At 40.7% G+C, this 16,003-nt stretch overlaps 1 protein-coding gene across 2 annotated transcripts in view; it reads left to right on the plus strand.

The window, feature by feature from the left end:
- Positions 1–12,318, plus strand: part of Lgsn (lengsin, lens protein with glutamine synthetase domain) — a 31,582-nt gene extending 19,264 nt beyond the window's left edge. The window contains exons 5-6 of one of the 2 annotated variants that reach the window (XM_087565919.1): positions 5,845–6,011; positions 10,925–12,318. In XM_087565919.1, coding sequence (XP_087422045.1) covers positions 5,845–6,011; positions 10,925–12,124 — 1,367 coding nt within the window. In that variant the 3' untranslated portion in view covers positions 12,125–12,318. The remainder of the gene's footprint in view (positions 1–5,844; positions 6,012–10,924) is intronic. The other variant, NM_181383.2, reaches the window with a different exon arrangement.
- Positions 12,319–16,003: the final 3,685 nt, after the last annotated feature.

Consider the following 16,003-nt stretch of genomic DNA (forward strand, 5'->3'; position numbering starts at 1 on the left):
TTTGTTTCTTTTGGCTATCACCACTCATGGTCACAGACAGAATTATAAAAGCCACAGATTCACATCCGAGTTCACTCAGAATGTTGTAGAGAGAACCCAGTCTAATTAGAAGTATTGCTTCCTTCCAAAATTGGGCAGTTCCTTTGTCTCAGAATCATTTCTCTGGCTTTACATCTGAGGTTCAGCAATGCTCAGGATGACGCTTCTGTCTGGAATCAGACTGAATCTACCTTCTGCACCTCCAGCAGGAAAAATGAAAACAAAACAAAACAAAACAAAACAAATGTCCCTAAGTTTTTAAGATCTTGCCTTGACACTGCAAGACATGATTTCCTATTTTAAGGACGGTAGCCTTTTGCCATGGCAACTCTCCTTCCCCCATGTTATTTATTCCTTGCTTTGTGCTCCCCATGGAATGAAGAGAAGCCATTCTGACATCTTCGTGCATCAGGAACAGACAATACAAACGGCAGGGTGACTAGTACGAATAATGAGTAGAACAAATTATGGCCCAGATTCAGCTTGAAGAATGCTTTTTGCAAATGTGCATTACTTGTGGCTGCTTATGTGCTCAAATGGGAGTTCAGTAGCTCTTGGTGCCCCAGGAGGTAGAAGATTGGCTGTGACACCTAGGCTACCCTGGGGCTCCAGCCAATGATGCTTCAGAGAAGTGTCCGGGCAGTATTACCCCATTGTTTAGGGAAAGCTAGAACTCAAAATTTTATTACATAAAATTTCCTAATAGTTAATTATTTCCAATAAGATTAAACAGGGTTTTAAACATTGGGAGGACTAAAAGAGCATTGGTGGCTGTCTTGCCTTTACGACGTATGTTTTGCTTGTTTCTGTGTATTTTGTTTTATATGCTCTAGTTTCAGACTGAAAAATCAAGATGGATTTGGGTATCCTCATCTTAAATAAATAAAAAAATCACTGTGCTTTGCCCTGTCTTTGTGCCCCCAGTCATGACTAGGGGTGTGGGCACCATTATTGATTAGCCTGGATTAAGCTCTTATAACCCGTAACTCCAAATAACCCACCAACATATCATACAACAATAAATGTGAAAACTGATACCTTACCTAAGTAGAAGCAATTTCGATAAATATTTTCAACTACATTGAGATTTTTTCCAAAAAAATAACTAAGTTTTTCAAGATCAACTCCTTTGCCCTTACAGTATTTTATCATATTCATTCATTCATTCATTCATTCATTCATTCATTCATTCTTTCATTCACATTTTTAATGGCTTGAGCCTGGTTATTGTGCCCACTGGACTTGGCATCATTGTCTAGGGCTAACACACTCTGGCTGAAAGGCAGGGCCTCATTGCACCACGTGGATATTCTCAGGCAGTTGTGTCCACTGTAGCCCCATGAATGAAGATCCAGGGGCTCCAGAGAGGGAAGGCAGAATCCCAGGATCAAGCTGCATGTGTTACAGAGAACACGTTACGGCCAGTTCCCCATTTTAAAATTTCTATTTCTTTCTTGTAATAACTGCTTTATTAAAGCAATAACATAATATTACTATAATACCTATTACAAACAGCATAATCATTATAGTTTATTTTATTTATTATATTTATTACAGAAAAATAATTTTGAATCAATAAAATGTAATAAATAACAGAATAAATAATGATTAATGTTTGATGATGATGACGATGACAATGATGGTGATGATGATGATGATGATGGCTCTGTTATAATACGCGTGTAGCCGCCAGTTCACAAGAGTCATGGAACACGTACAGAGATCAGAGGGTAACTTTAGGGAATCCTCTTTCCATTCTGGGTAAGGAGATCAAACTCACATTATCAGGCTGTCCTGGAAGCACTTTCATCCACTGCACGAGCCCTGGGTTTGTTGTTTCTGGAACTCCGTCATTCCTGCTCAATCCATCTCTTTTTCTTTTTCCACCTTTATTAAGTTGGGTATTTCTTATTTATATTTCAAACATTATTCCTTTTCCCGGTTTCCAGGCCAACATCCTCCTAACCCCTCCCCATCCTCTTCTATGTGGGTGTTCCCCTCCCCATGCTCCCATTACCGCCCTCCCCCCAAAATTCATAGGTAGCAATTATTAGCCTAGTAGGGGCACCAGTGGAAGGGGAAGCCCTTGGCCCTGCCAAGGCTGGACCCCCAGTCAATCCATTTCTTATGATCAGCGGTGGTTTTCTTGGGAACTGCATACCTTCTCGTCGTCGTCTCAGAATACGGATGACATTTCTCTAAGGTGTTCTGGATGGCTCCTGAGCTTTGATGTTTCCTCTCCCTAATGTTTCCTTATTTTTCTCCCTAAACAGAGCAGTAAAACTTGCCCTTATAAAAAGCACGTTGATTTAATTTATTGGTCCTCTGAGGGGATAGGATAGGAAAACACCTCCCAGGAATCACAGTGGAAGGAAAACAAATGAGTCCCTGAGCTGGTAATTATCAGCCTGCTATCCATCATGTATAGTTGGCAAAGACTGACTGAAAGGGTTAATTGGAGTAACAAATATGATTTATTTGAAGGGAAGATATTCAGACTGTGATACAGCAAGATGAGTTGATGCTTTGAAAATGAATTTGGGCTAAGATAGGGTTCTCTGGTGAAAGATTGAACTTTTAAATGAAAAATTGATACTAAGGATATATATATTTTCTAAAAGGCAGGCCACAAATTTTTACTTAACAATTAGACAAGGTGAGGTCACAGAGGATATATTAATTTATTCACTAACACACAAACTTATTCACTAAAGGCATATTTACTCAGTGCCTGTGGTGGCCAACATCTCTATTGGTGTTGAGGCTATGACAGCAGGCAGAACTGAGTCCCACTCTCATGGGCCAGCATACAAGAGAATGACAGATACCAAGCAGGTGACTCTGAAACATGGCCAGCATATTTCACGGATATAAAGGACACGGAAGAATATGGGAAGGGGATAATACAGTTAGCTGAAATATGTCACTCCAAAATTCTCATCGTTCTAACCCTCAGCACCTCACACTGACTGAGTATGGAGTCAGGATCTGTCAATAGGTTGTTAAGGTTAAAGGTAGGAGGGCCCCTAATCCAGGGTAACCGGTGTACTCTTGGGAGACATTGACCCACGGACTCAAACGGAAAGAAGGTCATGTAGATCATCTACTCTAAATCCTAGAGAGAAGCCTCAGAAGAAACATCCCTGCTGATACCCTTGATCTTTAACTTTTGTCTTCAATCGAAAGAATACAAGTTTCCACTAAGCCCCTTCCTCTTCCGTACCCCTTGTTGTGTCCCTAGAAAGTGAATGCATGTGGTCACTGCTCAGCTTAGCTCAGCAAGGATGGGCTACCATGAATCAAGAGTCAGTGTGGGGGTTGGGGATTTAGCTCAGTGGTAGAGCGTTTGCTTAGCAAGCGCACGGCCCTGGGTTCGGTCCTCAGCTCCTGGAAAAAAAAAAAAGAAAAAGAAAAGAAAAAAAAAAAAGAGTCAGTGTGGGTACATGGCGGTACGCGGACGTGTTTCATGGATGTTCTGCATGTGCTTTATTTCTCCAGTCCCCCGCCTTACCGAATCATCCCACCTCTTCATTCGACGCCATGTTTTAAAGACTATAGCTTCCCCATGTGGTAACAAGATAGTTTGAGGGTAGGGCTTTTTCTGACTACTTAGGTATACAAACAGTTCGGTGAGTAGGTGGTGCTAAAAATATTTACATTGAGAGGTTGATTGTAAGTGGGTGAATATTTTTTTCTTCATTGTGAAATAAAACAGAGGGGACTTTGGGAGGCAGGAAAGAGGACTGGGCAGACGGAGGAAGAAGTCACTGAACAGAGCAAAGAACGACGATACATACGATAAAATATAAAGAAACCTGTTAATTTGTGTGCTTAGAAATTAAAAAAAAGAAAGACAAGGACAACATATAAAACAATAGAGATTTATTGCCAGAAGTTTAAAAGATACAGACAAGATAAATGGCTAAGAAGGCTACGTGTCTTCTCATCACCCGTGAGGCAATAGAATGACCTCTTCTTTTCTGGAAGGATAAAAGAGTTTGCTTGCCATCGTATACAGAATTGTTTATGATGTCTGAAATACTGTTTATGCGAGGACTTGCATATTTTAGACTGCTTCTGGGTTTTATTTTACATAAGCAGCTTTATTAAACTGGGGCTGAACACCCAGTGGTTCAGAATCAGGTGGGAATGAATGCACAGTTAATTTAGCATGTTAACATTCTAATTGCTACAATGGAACTGTTTGTGTTAAATGGAAGGTTATATGGTAGTTATAAAGCCCCAGGAGTCCTGGGGTAGCCAGGGTATCAGTAACAGGACATTATATCTAGTATACGGGCATAGGTGGCACCAGTAATTTGTTTCCTTGTATATTTAAAGTCTGCTCAACCTGTGTTTTGAGACCGTCAATCTTCATGCTTATTTTAAAGTCTAATTGTATCTTGAAACCTGATAACCAGTTATCACTTAAAAATTACAGCTGTTTGATGTTAGTGGTGTGACAGATTGATGGGTGTTCAAATGCAGGCGTGATCACCATGCCGTTTACTGGAGTCAGAGTAATGGGGCTCACTTTCTGCAGTTAAGTAGCACTTACATAGTGCTTATTGACTCCCGGCGCTGTTAAAGACCTTGTTTAATCCTCATAACAATTGGGTAAATTTTAACAATGAAGAATCAGAGACATAGAGAGTGGGAAAGTTGCCAGGCATGAAAAAATATGGGTGTCTTGATTTGTGCTGACTCTCTGTGTTCTGTCACTGTCCCTAAAGGTTCTGACAGTGACATGTGTAATGCATACTTTGGGTCTGACCATTTTATCTCTGTGCTCCCTTCAAATCCTAGTAATAAGCCACCTACCCCGAATCCAGAAAACTAGATTCTAGATTATATATTGACAGTGATATGTGTGTGTGTGTAAGAGAGAGAGAGAGAGAGGGAGAGAGGGAGAGAGGGAGAGAGGGAGAGAGAGAAGGAGGGAGAGAGGGAGAGAGAGAGGAAGAGAGAGAGAGGAAGAGAGAGAGAGAGAGGAAGAGAGAGAGAAAGAGGGAGAGAGAGAGAGGAAGAGAGAGAGAGAGAGAGGAAGAGAGAGAGAGGGAGAGAGGGAGAGAGGGAGAGAGAGAAAGAGAGAGAGAGAAAGAGAGAGGGAGAGAGAGAGAGAGGGAGAGGGAGTGAGGGAGAGAGGGAGAGGGGTTTGGGGGCTTGGGCTCCTGCTGTGTGTGTCTCTCTGGGACTCAGGCTAATGAACTGGCTAGATTAACTTTGTATCTAAAGTCTTTCCTAGCTCCCAAAGTTTTAGAATATTCAGACTATCTTAACATTCTGGAAATGGGCATTCTATCATATTTCTGACTTGAAAAATTGGTCATGGGATCCCAGGTTTTTGTCTCTACTCCCATTCTTGATATCTTTCTTACATACTTGTGAAATTTGACATAGATGTGCGCTGCGCTTCTAGGACTCAGACGCCTCTGCAAAGATGGAAGGCAACTTTTGGGAAGACCGATGCTGTCAGGTTATCCACTGTCTTCCGTGACAAAGGCGTTCTTTTCGTTTACTTCCTGATAGTTTTCCATGAACATAGTACTCCCAGTAAACATATGATGCAACCATTTTTTTAGACTGACAGGTCCTAACTGATGAACCGTCCCTGAGTGTGTTTAGACAGTGCTCTTGGGATGACTGTTAAGGCAAGTGGGAGATAGGTGAGATTTCTATGTAAAGTTATGATCATTAGATGGGCATGTATTCTCTTGCCTGTAACCCTGGTGACTATTTCGCTACGTCTACCCTACGGCCTTTCGGCCCATCCTGATCTGCTGATTTCAAATTATTACTCTACAGATCACACTCGGGACAATGCTCAGAGTTTGATCCTGCCTCAACTTTCTTCTAGAATGAAACACATCAAACAAGAAATGGCCAAAAATCACCTCCAGTTTGTACGATTTGAAGCCACAGACTTGCACGGTGTCTCCAGATCTAAGAGCATCCCTGCACAATTTTTTCAAGTGAGTTTTACAGTTATGCTGAGTGTGGCTGCATGACCACTAGAAAGCAGATGCCGTTTAGTACTCATCTGAATTTTCCTGTAATCTATGCAGTAATTTGAACGGAAACACAATAATTTGTTTTGCTATTTTCCTTGTCCTTCCCCATACGCATTATTGCTCCCCAAGGAGATGAACACACTGTAGCAATTCCTTAACCCAACAGAAATAGGGAACCAATTAATGCAGGTTATTTCAGTCCATCTGCCTCAAATAATCACACCCTCCAGAACTATCTTCTCTTTCCGCACTGCAATTATAAATATTATATTTTATTTGACATGAGAAAATTGGAACCCAAGCCCCAAGAGCAACCAGGAAAGGTAGATGTGATTAAGTACAGATGCTTTGCTAGATAAAGAGGCATATAGTCTCAGCTATAATGTAGACATGAATATGCCCAAGTGCTGTCAGATGACTTAATGAATATTAAATTTTGAAAATAGTGGTATCAAGAAACATCACATCTCTGGCTACAATCTTAGGATTTTCTAGGGTCATTTACTTTAAGTCAACATGTATCCTTTTCATTGGGTGCTTATTCTTACTCTTCTATTTTCAAATAATTCTTCTCCTTCCTGTAGCCATAGTTCATTATTTTTTTATTCTAACTTTATTAATCAGAGAGAGCACGTGTTGTTCAACAAAATGCTTCAAATTCATTTTGGAACTTTTGAAGGTATATTATTCATTAGTATTTGTATCACATATATTGATAATTTAAGACCAAATATTTCAGACTTTATTGCGAACAGAAAGCTATTCCGAATAATATACATATATTCAAATATATTTGAATATATATTGAATATGTGAAAATACATATTGAATGTATATTGACTATGTGAAGAATTTCTTAGGCAAAAATGTGGAATTAATAATCTGTTGTTTTGTAAAAAAGTAACTTAGATTTTTTGAATTGAAGAGAACTTTCATACAAGATGTTCTTACCCTGCTTTAACCCTTCCCCAACTCCTTCCAGATCCCCACCTCACACACTACACATTCCATGCTTTCTCTTTCTCTTTTTAAAGAACAGAACAAGCAAACAAACAAAAACAAAAAAGAAAACAAGAAACTCTCTGACACTTTGTTTCTCTGTTTTCTTTTTTTTTCTTTTTTCTTTTTTTCTTTTTTTTTTTTTTGTTCTTTTTTTTTCGGAGCTGGGGACCGAACCCAGGGCCTTGCGCTTCCTAGGCAAGCGCTCTACCACTGAGCTAAATCCCCAACCTGTTTCTCTGTTTCTCTTCTTCCACCCCTCCCCCACACTACAGAAGTAGAAACCAAAATATATCAAACAAAGGGGGCAAAAAGTCTACAAAAACAACAAGTTCATCTTGTATTGGGCATCTACTTCAGGAGATGGAGTCTTACCCCAAAGTGTGGCTAATATACCTGGTGAGACTTCACTGGAGAAGACAAGTTTTTCCCTCTCACGTAGTTGTCAATTGCACATAAGCTCTTGGTTATGGGTGGGAACCTATGTAGACTACTTCTTCTCAGCACTGGGATTGCAAGAATAATTTTATATCATTTATAGAATTAAGAAAAACTTTCTCAAACTAAAGCAGCCAGGTAGCCTTAGGGTTGAGACACTAGCCTGAGACTGATCACTGAAGAGTTCAGTGGTATCTACTGTATCTTTCTGTATCTACTGCCTCTAGCTAAGCTTTAATACTCCTTTTATCCGTTTGAAGTAAGTGTTGCTTCTTATTTTAAATGCTAACATTGATTTTCTAAAACAAAACAAAAAGCAAAACAAAACACCAGAGTACCTGTTGAGAATGGAGGAAAAGGCTGGTATTCCACTGGAAGAGGCCAAAGAAGAAACCTTTGGTTAAATGACATCTCTGATGTTTAGAAAATTTCCAATGTACCTGGCACTGTGCCAAATGCCTTACAGACATTAGCATGTTTCAGCAAACATGTAGAATTTTATTCTATCAAAGGGCTAGTTTGGTATAAGTCATATAGGGATTATGTGAGTTCTAGCCTAGATTTAATAAAAGTATGGCATATTACTATAGGTCTCATAATCAACTCTTGGATTGTTTCAAAAAGTAGCCTTCATAGTACCCCAAATATCAGGGGCTGGAGGGTTAATCTGTAAAAATTTACTTAATCTGTAAAAATTTCTATCAAGTTCAAAGAGCTCTGTTGTGAAGTATGAAGCCATATTAGAGCTTGACTGGTATTTATGTAATTTAAGATAATTTATTGTCTTGGACAGCTATTCATACCTTCATACAGAAGTTTAGATATGTCCCACAGTGAATTGAAAATGGGAAGAATTCTGCTACATGTCCAAAGATGTATAAAGAAAAGAGAAGATTAGAAAACAAGTGCTCTGACATTCACAGATTAGTCTAAAGAATAAAATACCCTTTTTGCTCTTCTCCCAGTTTTCAAAGGACTGCCAGTGTCCAATGATGCTCTTCACTGTTCACAGACTTAGACTGTGTGATGTCTCGCAAGTTTCATGAATGAAACACATTTATTTTAGAAACTCATTTCACAAACATACAACTACCATAGAGATTTTTGAACTTAAAAATAAAAAGAAGATCAGATAAGGAAATAACACTATTTCTCCCAGTGAAATTTAGAATTAAAATTTCCACATAGAAGTCTCACAACATGGATGTGTGTGAGTATGTGTGCCCATGTACATACATGTGAATATGCATAAAATTTACTTTTACAACTGCAAAGAGTAGCAAATTTGGGAGGCTATATGTGGTGGTGCACAGTTGTAATCCTAGTACTCAGGAAGCAGAGGCAAGAGGGCTCAGTTTTTTATTCAACACAGGGTGTTTAAGGCAAGCTTACATGAAGAGCTTGTTGCAACCAATTAACCAACCAACCAATCAACCAACCAACCAATCAACCAATCAACTACCAACCAACCATCCAACCAACCAACCAACCAACCAACCATCCAACCAACTAACCAACCAACCAACCAACTAACCAACCAACCAACCAACCAACCAACCAACCAACCAACCATCCAACCAACCATCCAACCAACCAACCATCCAACCAACCAACCAACCCACCAACCATCCAACCAACCAAGAAAACACAAAATAAGAGTTAAGTCAATAGCACTCGAGAATATATGAAAAGTGGTAGGTAGTGAACCAGTCAATATGATCTTGTAGAGTTGCTATTCCTACATAGTAGCCATTTTGGGGTGTTTCTGAGGATGATATGAGCAAACTAATGTTGTTTGTGGAGCATTAGGATGTTTATATGAACCCCATGATGTTCGGTGAGTTTGTGGAAACCACTTTTAACAGTCAGGGTCTTTCCTCCACCCATGTGAAGGCTTGTTGAGATTCTTAGATAATTTCCAAAGTTTTTTTTTAAATATATCTGTCCAGCTTTATAACTTCATGTTAACCTCTGTTTCCCAGCACATAACAACATTAAATGCATGAGTAAGTCCATTGGACCTAAGAGACACATGGCTGACAAGGGCTCACATCATCCAGTAACTTTCCTAACTCCATTCCAGCAATTAACAAAAGAAATTTAACTAGGACTTGGATGTGCTGAGATCCAGTCCATACAGACTGGTATGCTACATTTGGAAACTATAGCTTCAAAGACAGAGGTTCACAGCCACAGAAAAATTTTCTGGGACTCTGTGAGACAATGAAGTGGGTACTTCTTAAGTGGGTTGTGTAAGTGAAATTCTGGCTCTTGGGATCTGAGACAGATGTCCTGTGTCTGACCACAGTCTCTTCTCCAACAAAGATCTGAGATTCCTAAAGTAGAATTTTTAGAGTCAGCCAGGGGTTACAATAGTACAATAGAATAAAGCACAATCATGGCATTACTTATCTCTTTTTAATAGATGTTATAATTTATTACTTATTAATACTTATAAGTAGTACTTATACTTATCTAGATGTGAGAGAACTGGATTATGTGGTGGACCTATTTATTACTACACTATTCACAATCAATCAGGATTAGTATTGATGAATGAAAAGATAAAGAAAATATGGCATATATATGTATATACATATATACCCATGTATACATACATTATTTGGACACGAAAATAATTAAATCCAGTGAAATAAGTTAGACACAGAAACAAATGCTGTATGTTCTCTTTCACAAATGGATACTAAAATGTTGATCTAAATAGGATGTTCTTCTGGGCAAGGCTAGGAAACAGGAAGGGAAAATGAATAGAGGAAGGTTTGTTAATGAACATCAAAACGCAGACAGGAGTTGTAAATTCTAGTCCTCTGACATAGTGTAGTGAGTATAGTTGATAAGGACTTATTATATATTGTCAACAATGAGAGGAAATGGAGACCATGTGATCTATATGTTGTTTACACGTATGGAATGATCACAGCATAACCCTTAAATATATAAAGTAAAAATAAAAAATACAATATATCCAATCAAAGGAAAGCCTTACTTGGGATCTTAGAAACAGTGCTATAAAAATAGAATTCATTATAAAGTTTTGTTTATAATTTTAAGTATTTCCATAACGTTATAAACCCTGTCTTTTGCTCTGTAGTGCCTTTGTTTATCTTTAAAGCATTTATGTATAGCTACATGAAGCAGTTTTGATTGCTGTTTTCCATATCTAAATACATATCAAGGCTTGTGTTAAAATATTAAAAAATTGTCAAAAGTCTTTAAGAGAAAATAGCTCTTTCAGTGTTTCAAATTTTTATTATTTATTTTGATTTTTAAAAAACCTCATCTGACAGTTAATGTTAACTCACAGATAATTAAGCTTCCCTTTCTTATTATTAAGATCTTCTCTCCCCAATTGGTTTATCTTCACGTTTTATCTTCAGGTTTTAGAACCCAGTTAATTTGTCCCTTGTCGTCTTCAGGAAAAAGTGATCCATGGAGTTTTCATGCCCCGTGGTTATCTGGAATTGATGCCGAACCCTAAGGACAATGAGGTAAATCACATACGAGCCACGTGCTTCAATAGTGACATAGTCCTCATGCCAGAGCTGTCGACCTTTAGAGTCTTGCCTTGGGCAGAGAGGACTGCGCGGGTGATTTGTGACACCTTCACTGTGACGGGCGAGCCTCTGCTGACGTCCCCTAGGTACATCGCCAAGAGGCAGTTGCGCCAGCTGCAGGATGCCGGCTTCTCTCTGCTGTCTGCCTTCATCTATGATTTCTGCATTTTCGGTGTGCCCGAAGTGATCAATTCAAAGACCATATCTTTTCCTGCCTCGACATTACTAAGTAATCATGACCAGCCCTTCATGCAGGAGCTGGTTGACGGCTTGTATCACACAGGGGCAAATGTGGAGAGCTTCTCCTCTTCTACCAGGCCTGGGCAAATGGAGATCTGTTTTCTCCCGGAGTTTGGCATTAGCTCAGCGGATAATGCCTTCACCCTCAGAACAGGTGTCCAAGAAGTGGCCAGGAGATATAACTACATAGCAAGCCTTGTAATTGAGACTGGATTCTGCAACTCAGGAATTTTGTCTCATAGCATCTGGGATGTGAGCGGGAAGACAAACATGTTCTACAGTGGTTCTGGGGTGGAGAGGCTCACGCTCACCGGGAAGAAGTGGTTGGCAGGCCTGCTGAAGCACTCTGCGGCTCTCAGCTGCCTGATGGCCCCTGCTGTCAACTGCCGCAAACGCTACTGCAAGGACAGCAGAGACCTGAAGGACAGCGTGCCCACCACGTGGGGATACAACGACAACAGCTGTGCCTTGAACGTCAAGTGTCATGGTGAAAAAGGCACCCAGATAGAAAATAAATTAGGTTCGGCAACCGCGAACCCTTACCTGGTATTGGCCGCTACTGTGGCAGCAGGCTTGGATGGTCTTCAGAGCAGTGATGGTGCTGCGGCTGAATCCGATGAGAGCCAGGATCTCTATCAACCAGAACCTTCCGAGATCCCTTTGAAGATGGAAGATGCCCTCGCCGCCCTAGAGCAAGATGAGTGTCTGAAGCAGGCACTGGGAGAGACTTTCATTCGCTATTTTGTTGCCATGAAGAAGTACGAACTGGAAAATGAAGAAACAGACGCAGAGGGAAATAAATTCCTGGAGTATTTTATATAGGATGGAACTATAGAGATGTTATTATGACAAGTAGCTAGTTTATCAGAATGAAAAGATTGAGCCTTTGCAGTTAACAACACTAGACAGCTTCTGCCCCTCCCCCACGGATTACTGGGCAGATGAAATGGGATTGGTGAGATCCTGATTTCAGCTATAGACAATAAATTTGTGGTGAAACAGCATATGCAAACTTACATTGCCTGGCGTCATTTCCTTTCTGTCGTTAGCCTGGGTAATGTTTGGGTCATGCCGTATATCCCTATGCTAAGAAGGATGTACGTTAGAAAGCAGAGTTTAAAGACTGCGGTGAAGAGAAGAAACAATGTCAAGTACAGACAGGTTTCTCCTGCCAAGAAGACAGATAAGTTAGCATAACTTAAGTTAGCATAAGTTTCCTACTAATGAAAACTTTTTTCCCCCCGGAGCTGAGGACCGAACCCAGGGTCTTGCGTTTGGCTAGGCGAGCGCTCTACCACTGAGCTAAATTTCCAAGCCCGCGATGACAATTTTAAACATGTCAAGTTGCACAGAGTAGGGCGTGACAGGCCACAGAAGCTCTCCCTCCACTTTCCACGCTTCTCTACCACCTCTTGAAAGGCTCAGGGATTTCAAGGCTGTAATGTGCCCTAGAGTCAGAGACAGGACAAAGAATCAGGTTAACAGTGAGGTCAGACTTAAAAGGTGGTAGAGCCCTTTCTTTTAAACAAGAAACCGATGCATGAAGGGCTGAAGAGGGTGCATTGTTCTTCCGGCTCTGCAACATTCTTTGAAAGCAGACATCCCATTTAAACCGTGTCTGTTGTACAGAGAGGAAGAATGACTGTGTGCCTAGCCAAGGCTCTGTCTGCCGCTTCAACGCACACTTAAATTACTAATTACATTGCCACAGAGGTTGGTGTTTCTCCAGAGACTAGAAAACGTTCCAAGCCTTTCTTTGACTGTGATAATATTGCAACTTATCACTGAAATTTAGCGTCTCTTGGGAACAAGTCCAATATCTACTTACTTGCAAATGAAAACACTGTTCCACTGCTTAGGATCAAATAGGAGATTTTTATGTTCAATTAAAACTGGTTGTGGTCTCAATTTAGATGGCAGACACTTAAGGAGAACTCTAGAATTTAGCTTCGATCCTCTTGTTAAGGTTCTTAGCCCCTAGTAAATGGTGAAAGTCAGCGTGACCTTCACAGCTGCTGCTCATTTTCATGTTCCAGCAGAAGACATGAGTTTGGAAACAGAATTAAGTTTGCAGATGAAGAAAGGGAGCTAGCACAGGGCAAGAAGAAAGTGTGAAGCCTAGAGCATGGAATTCTGTTTTCAGTAATAAAATTTCACCTTGTCCATTGGGAAGATACAGTGAAAATTAAAGTGGTTTTCAGAGCGTTGTTATTAAGGGGAGCCAGGGACTAAGTTAAAGTAGTCTATGCAAGGTCCAGCTATGCTCCTTGGAGGACAAAAACAGATATCTTGGTTTCCCCTTTCTGATTTTACCCTTCCCTCTGACTGGCCCCTAGAATGTGACGCTAGCCAATTTCTTCTAGAAGGTAGAGGGATGAAATATTTGCATCAAAACATCATGTGGGGTGTGTGTGTGTGTGTGTGTGTGTGTGTGTGTGTGTGTGTGTGTGTTTGTCTGTCGGGGACTGGGGGATAAAGGATAGAGATAAAAGATTCAGTGATGGTTTCTGAAAACTTTTCATTTCTGGAGTTGGGGGTGGGGATTTGAGTTAATTAGAGGGATCCACTCATGCAAAGAATTGTATTATTTCGCACCCTAATAGAGCTGTATAGAATCTTTTATAAGTTCACAGGCCTTAATGAAACTTCTCCTGTGTTTTTCTTGGTTTTACTACTGTGAGTATAAGATGCTATAAAACCTCTGCTAATCACGCTGTTTTCAGTCTTCATTTCGTCATCTTTATCACACGATCAGCATAGTTTTCAAAGTACAGTGTGAAAGGTCCCGTTGTGAGGGGATTATGTAATGGGATGTTATCAATTTAAGTGTATGGCAGTTAGTCAGCAGAAATTATCCAACAAGGTATTACAAATCAGTTTTACAGTATGGCAGCCTCTCCAGAGACTCAATTAGATGTGTGCAGTTGTACACTTTTGTTCATTAAGAAAGGTCAAAGGTGAGCATTGGCCAAGATAGTTTAGAACTAAGGAAAGCTTGGGGCAGGTAGATGTAAATTTGTTGTTAACTCTATTTCTTCGTTTTGCTCCTGAACTTCCTGCTGTGAAGTGTGTGAGTGTGTGTGTGTGTGTGTGTAGTGTGTGTGTGTGTGTGTGTGTGTGTGTGTGTGTGTGTGTGTGTAGCATGTGTGTGTGATGTTCTGCTAGAGTCTCTGTGTTCCTGGTCTTCTGGGAGAGACCAGAAATTGATTCAGCAGCATGCATTGAGCACCCTTTGTGTGATAAGCCAGCTACAATCCAGTCCTAAGGGAGACCAAGGCAAAGACAGTGGATGGATCATGAAAGAACGTGGAATCTGCTTGTCTTTAGAGCCCCCCCTTTTTTTTCTCTCTGTGCTCTCTTCAATTGCTTCCCTTCCTTTTCCCTTCTCTCTCTCTCTCTCTCTCTTTTTTTAATTAACTTGAGTATTTCTTATATACATTTCGAGTGTTATTCCCTTTCCCGGTATCCGGGCAAACATCCCCCTCCCCCCTCCCCTTCCTTATGGGTGCTCCCCTCCCAACCCTCCCCCCATTGCCGCCCTCCCCCCACCAGTCTAGTTCACTGGGGGTTCAGTCTTAGCAGGACCCAGGGCTTCTCCTTCCACTGGTGCTCTTACTAGGATATTCATTGCTACCTATGAGGTCAGAGTCCAGGGTCAGTCCATGTATAGGCTTTAGGTAGTGGCTTAGTCCCTGGAAGCTCTGGTTGCTTAGCATTGTTGTACATATGGGGTCTCGAGCCCCTTCAAGCTCTTCCAGTTCTTTCTCTGATTCCTTCAACGGGGGTCCTATTCTCAGTTCAGTGGTTTGCTGCTGGCATTCGCCTCTGTATTTGCTGTATTCTGGCTGTGTCTCTCAGGAGCGATCTACATCCGGCTCCTGTCGATCTGCACTTCTTTGCTTCATCCATCTTGTCTAATTGGGTGGCTGTATATGTATGGGCCACATGTGGGGCAGGCTCTGAATGGGTGTTCCTTCATTCTCTGTTTTAATCTTTGCCTCTCTCTTCCCTGCCAAGGGTATTCTTGTTCCCCTTTTAAAGAAGGAGTGAAGCATTCACATTTTGATCATCCGTCTTGAGTTTCATTTGTTCTAGGTATCTAGGGTAATTCAAGCATTTGGGCTAATAGCCACTTATCAATGAGTGCATACCATGTATGTCTTTCTGTGATTGGGTTACCTCACTCAGGATGATATTTTCCAGTTCCAACCATTTGCCTACGAATTTCATAAAGTCGTTGTTTTTGATAGCTGAGTAATATTCCATTGTGTAGATGTACCACATTTTCTGTATCCATTCCTCTGTTGAAGGGCATCTGGGTTCTTTCCAGTTTCTGGCTATTATAAATAAGGCTGCGATGAACATAGTGGAGCACGTGTCTCTTTTATATGTTGAGGCATCTTTTGGGTATATGCCCAAGAGAGGTATGGCTGGATCCTCAGGCAGATCAATGTCCAATTTTCTGAGGAACCTCCAGACTGATTTCCAGAATGGTTGTACCAGTCTGCAATCCCACCAACAATGGAGGAGTGTTCCTCTTTCTCCACATCCTCGCCAGCATCTGCTGTCACCTGAGTTTTTGATCTTAGCCATTCTCACTGGTGTGAGGTGAAATCTCAGGGTTGTTTTGATTTGCATTTCCCTTATGACTAAAGATGTTGAACATTTCTTTAGGTGTTTCTCAGCCATTCGGCATTCCTC

Source organism: Rattus norvegicus, chromosome 9 (assembly GCF_021556685.1).
Source record: "Rattus norvegicus strain SHRSP/BbbUtx chromosome 9, alternate assembly SHRSP_T2T, whole genome shotgun sequence".
In the NCBI taxonomy this organism is placed as follows: Eukaryota; Metazoa; Chordata; class Mammalia; order Rodentia; family Muridae; genus Rattus; species Rattus norvegicus.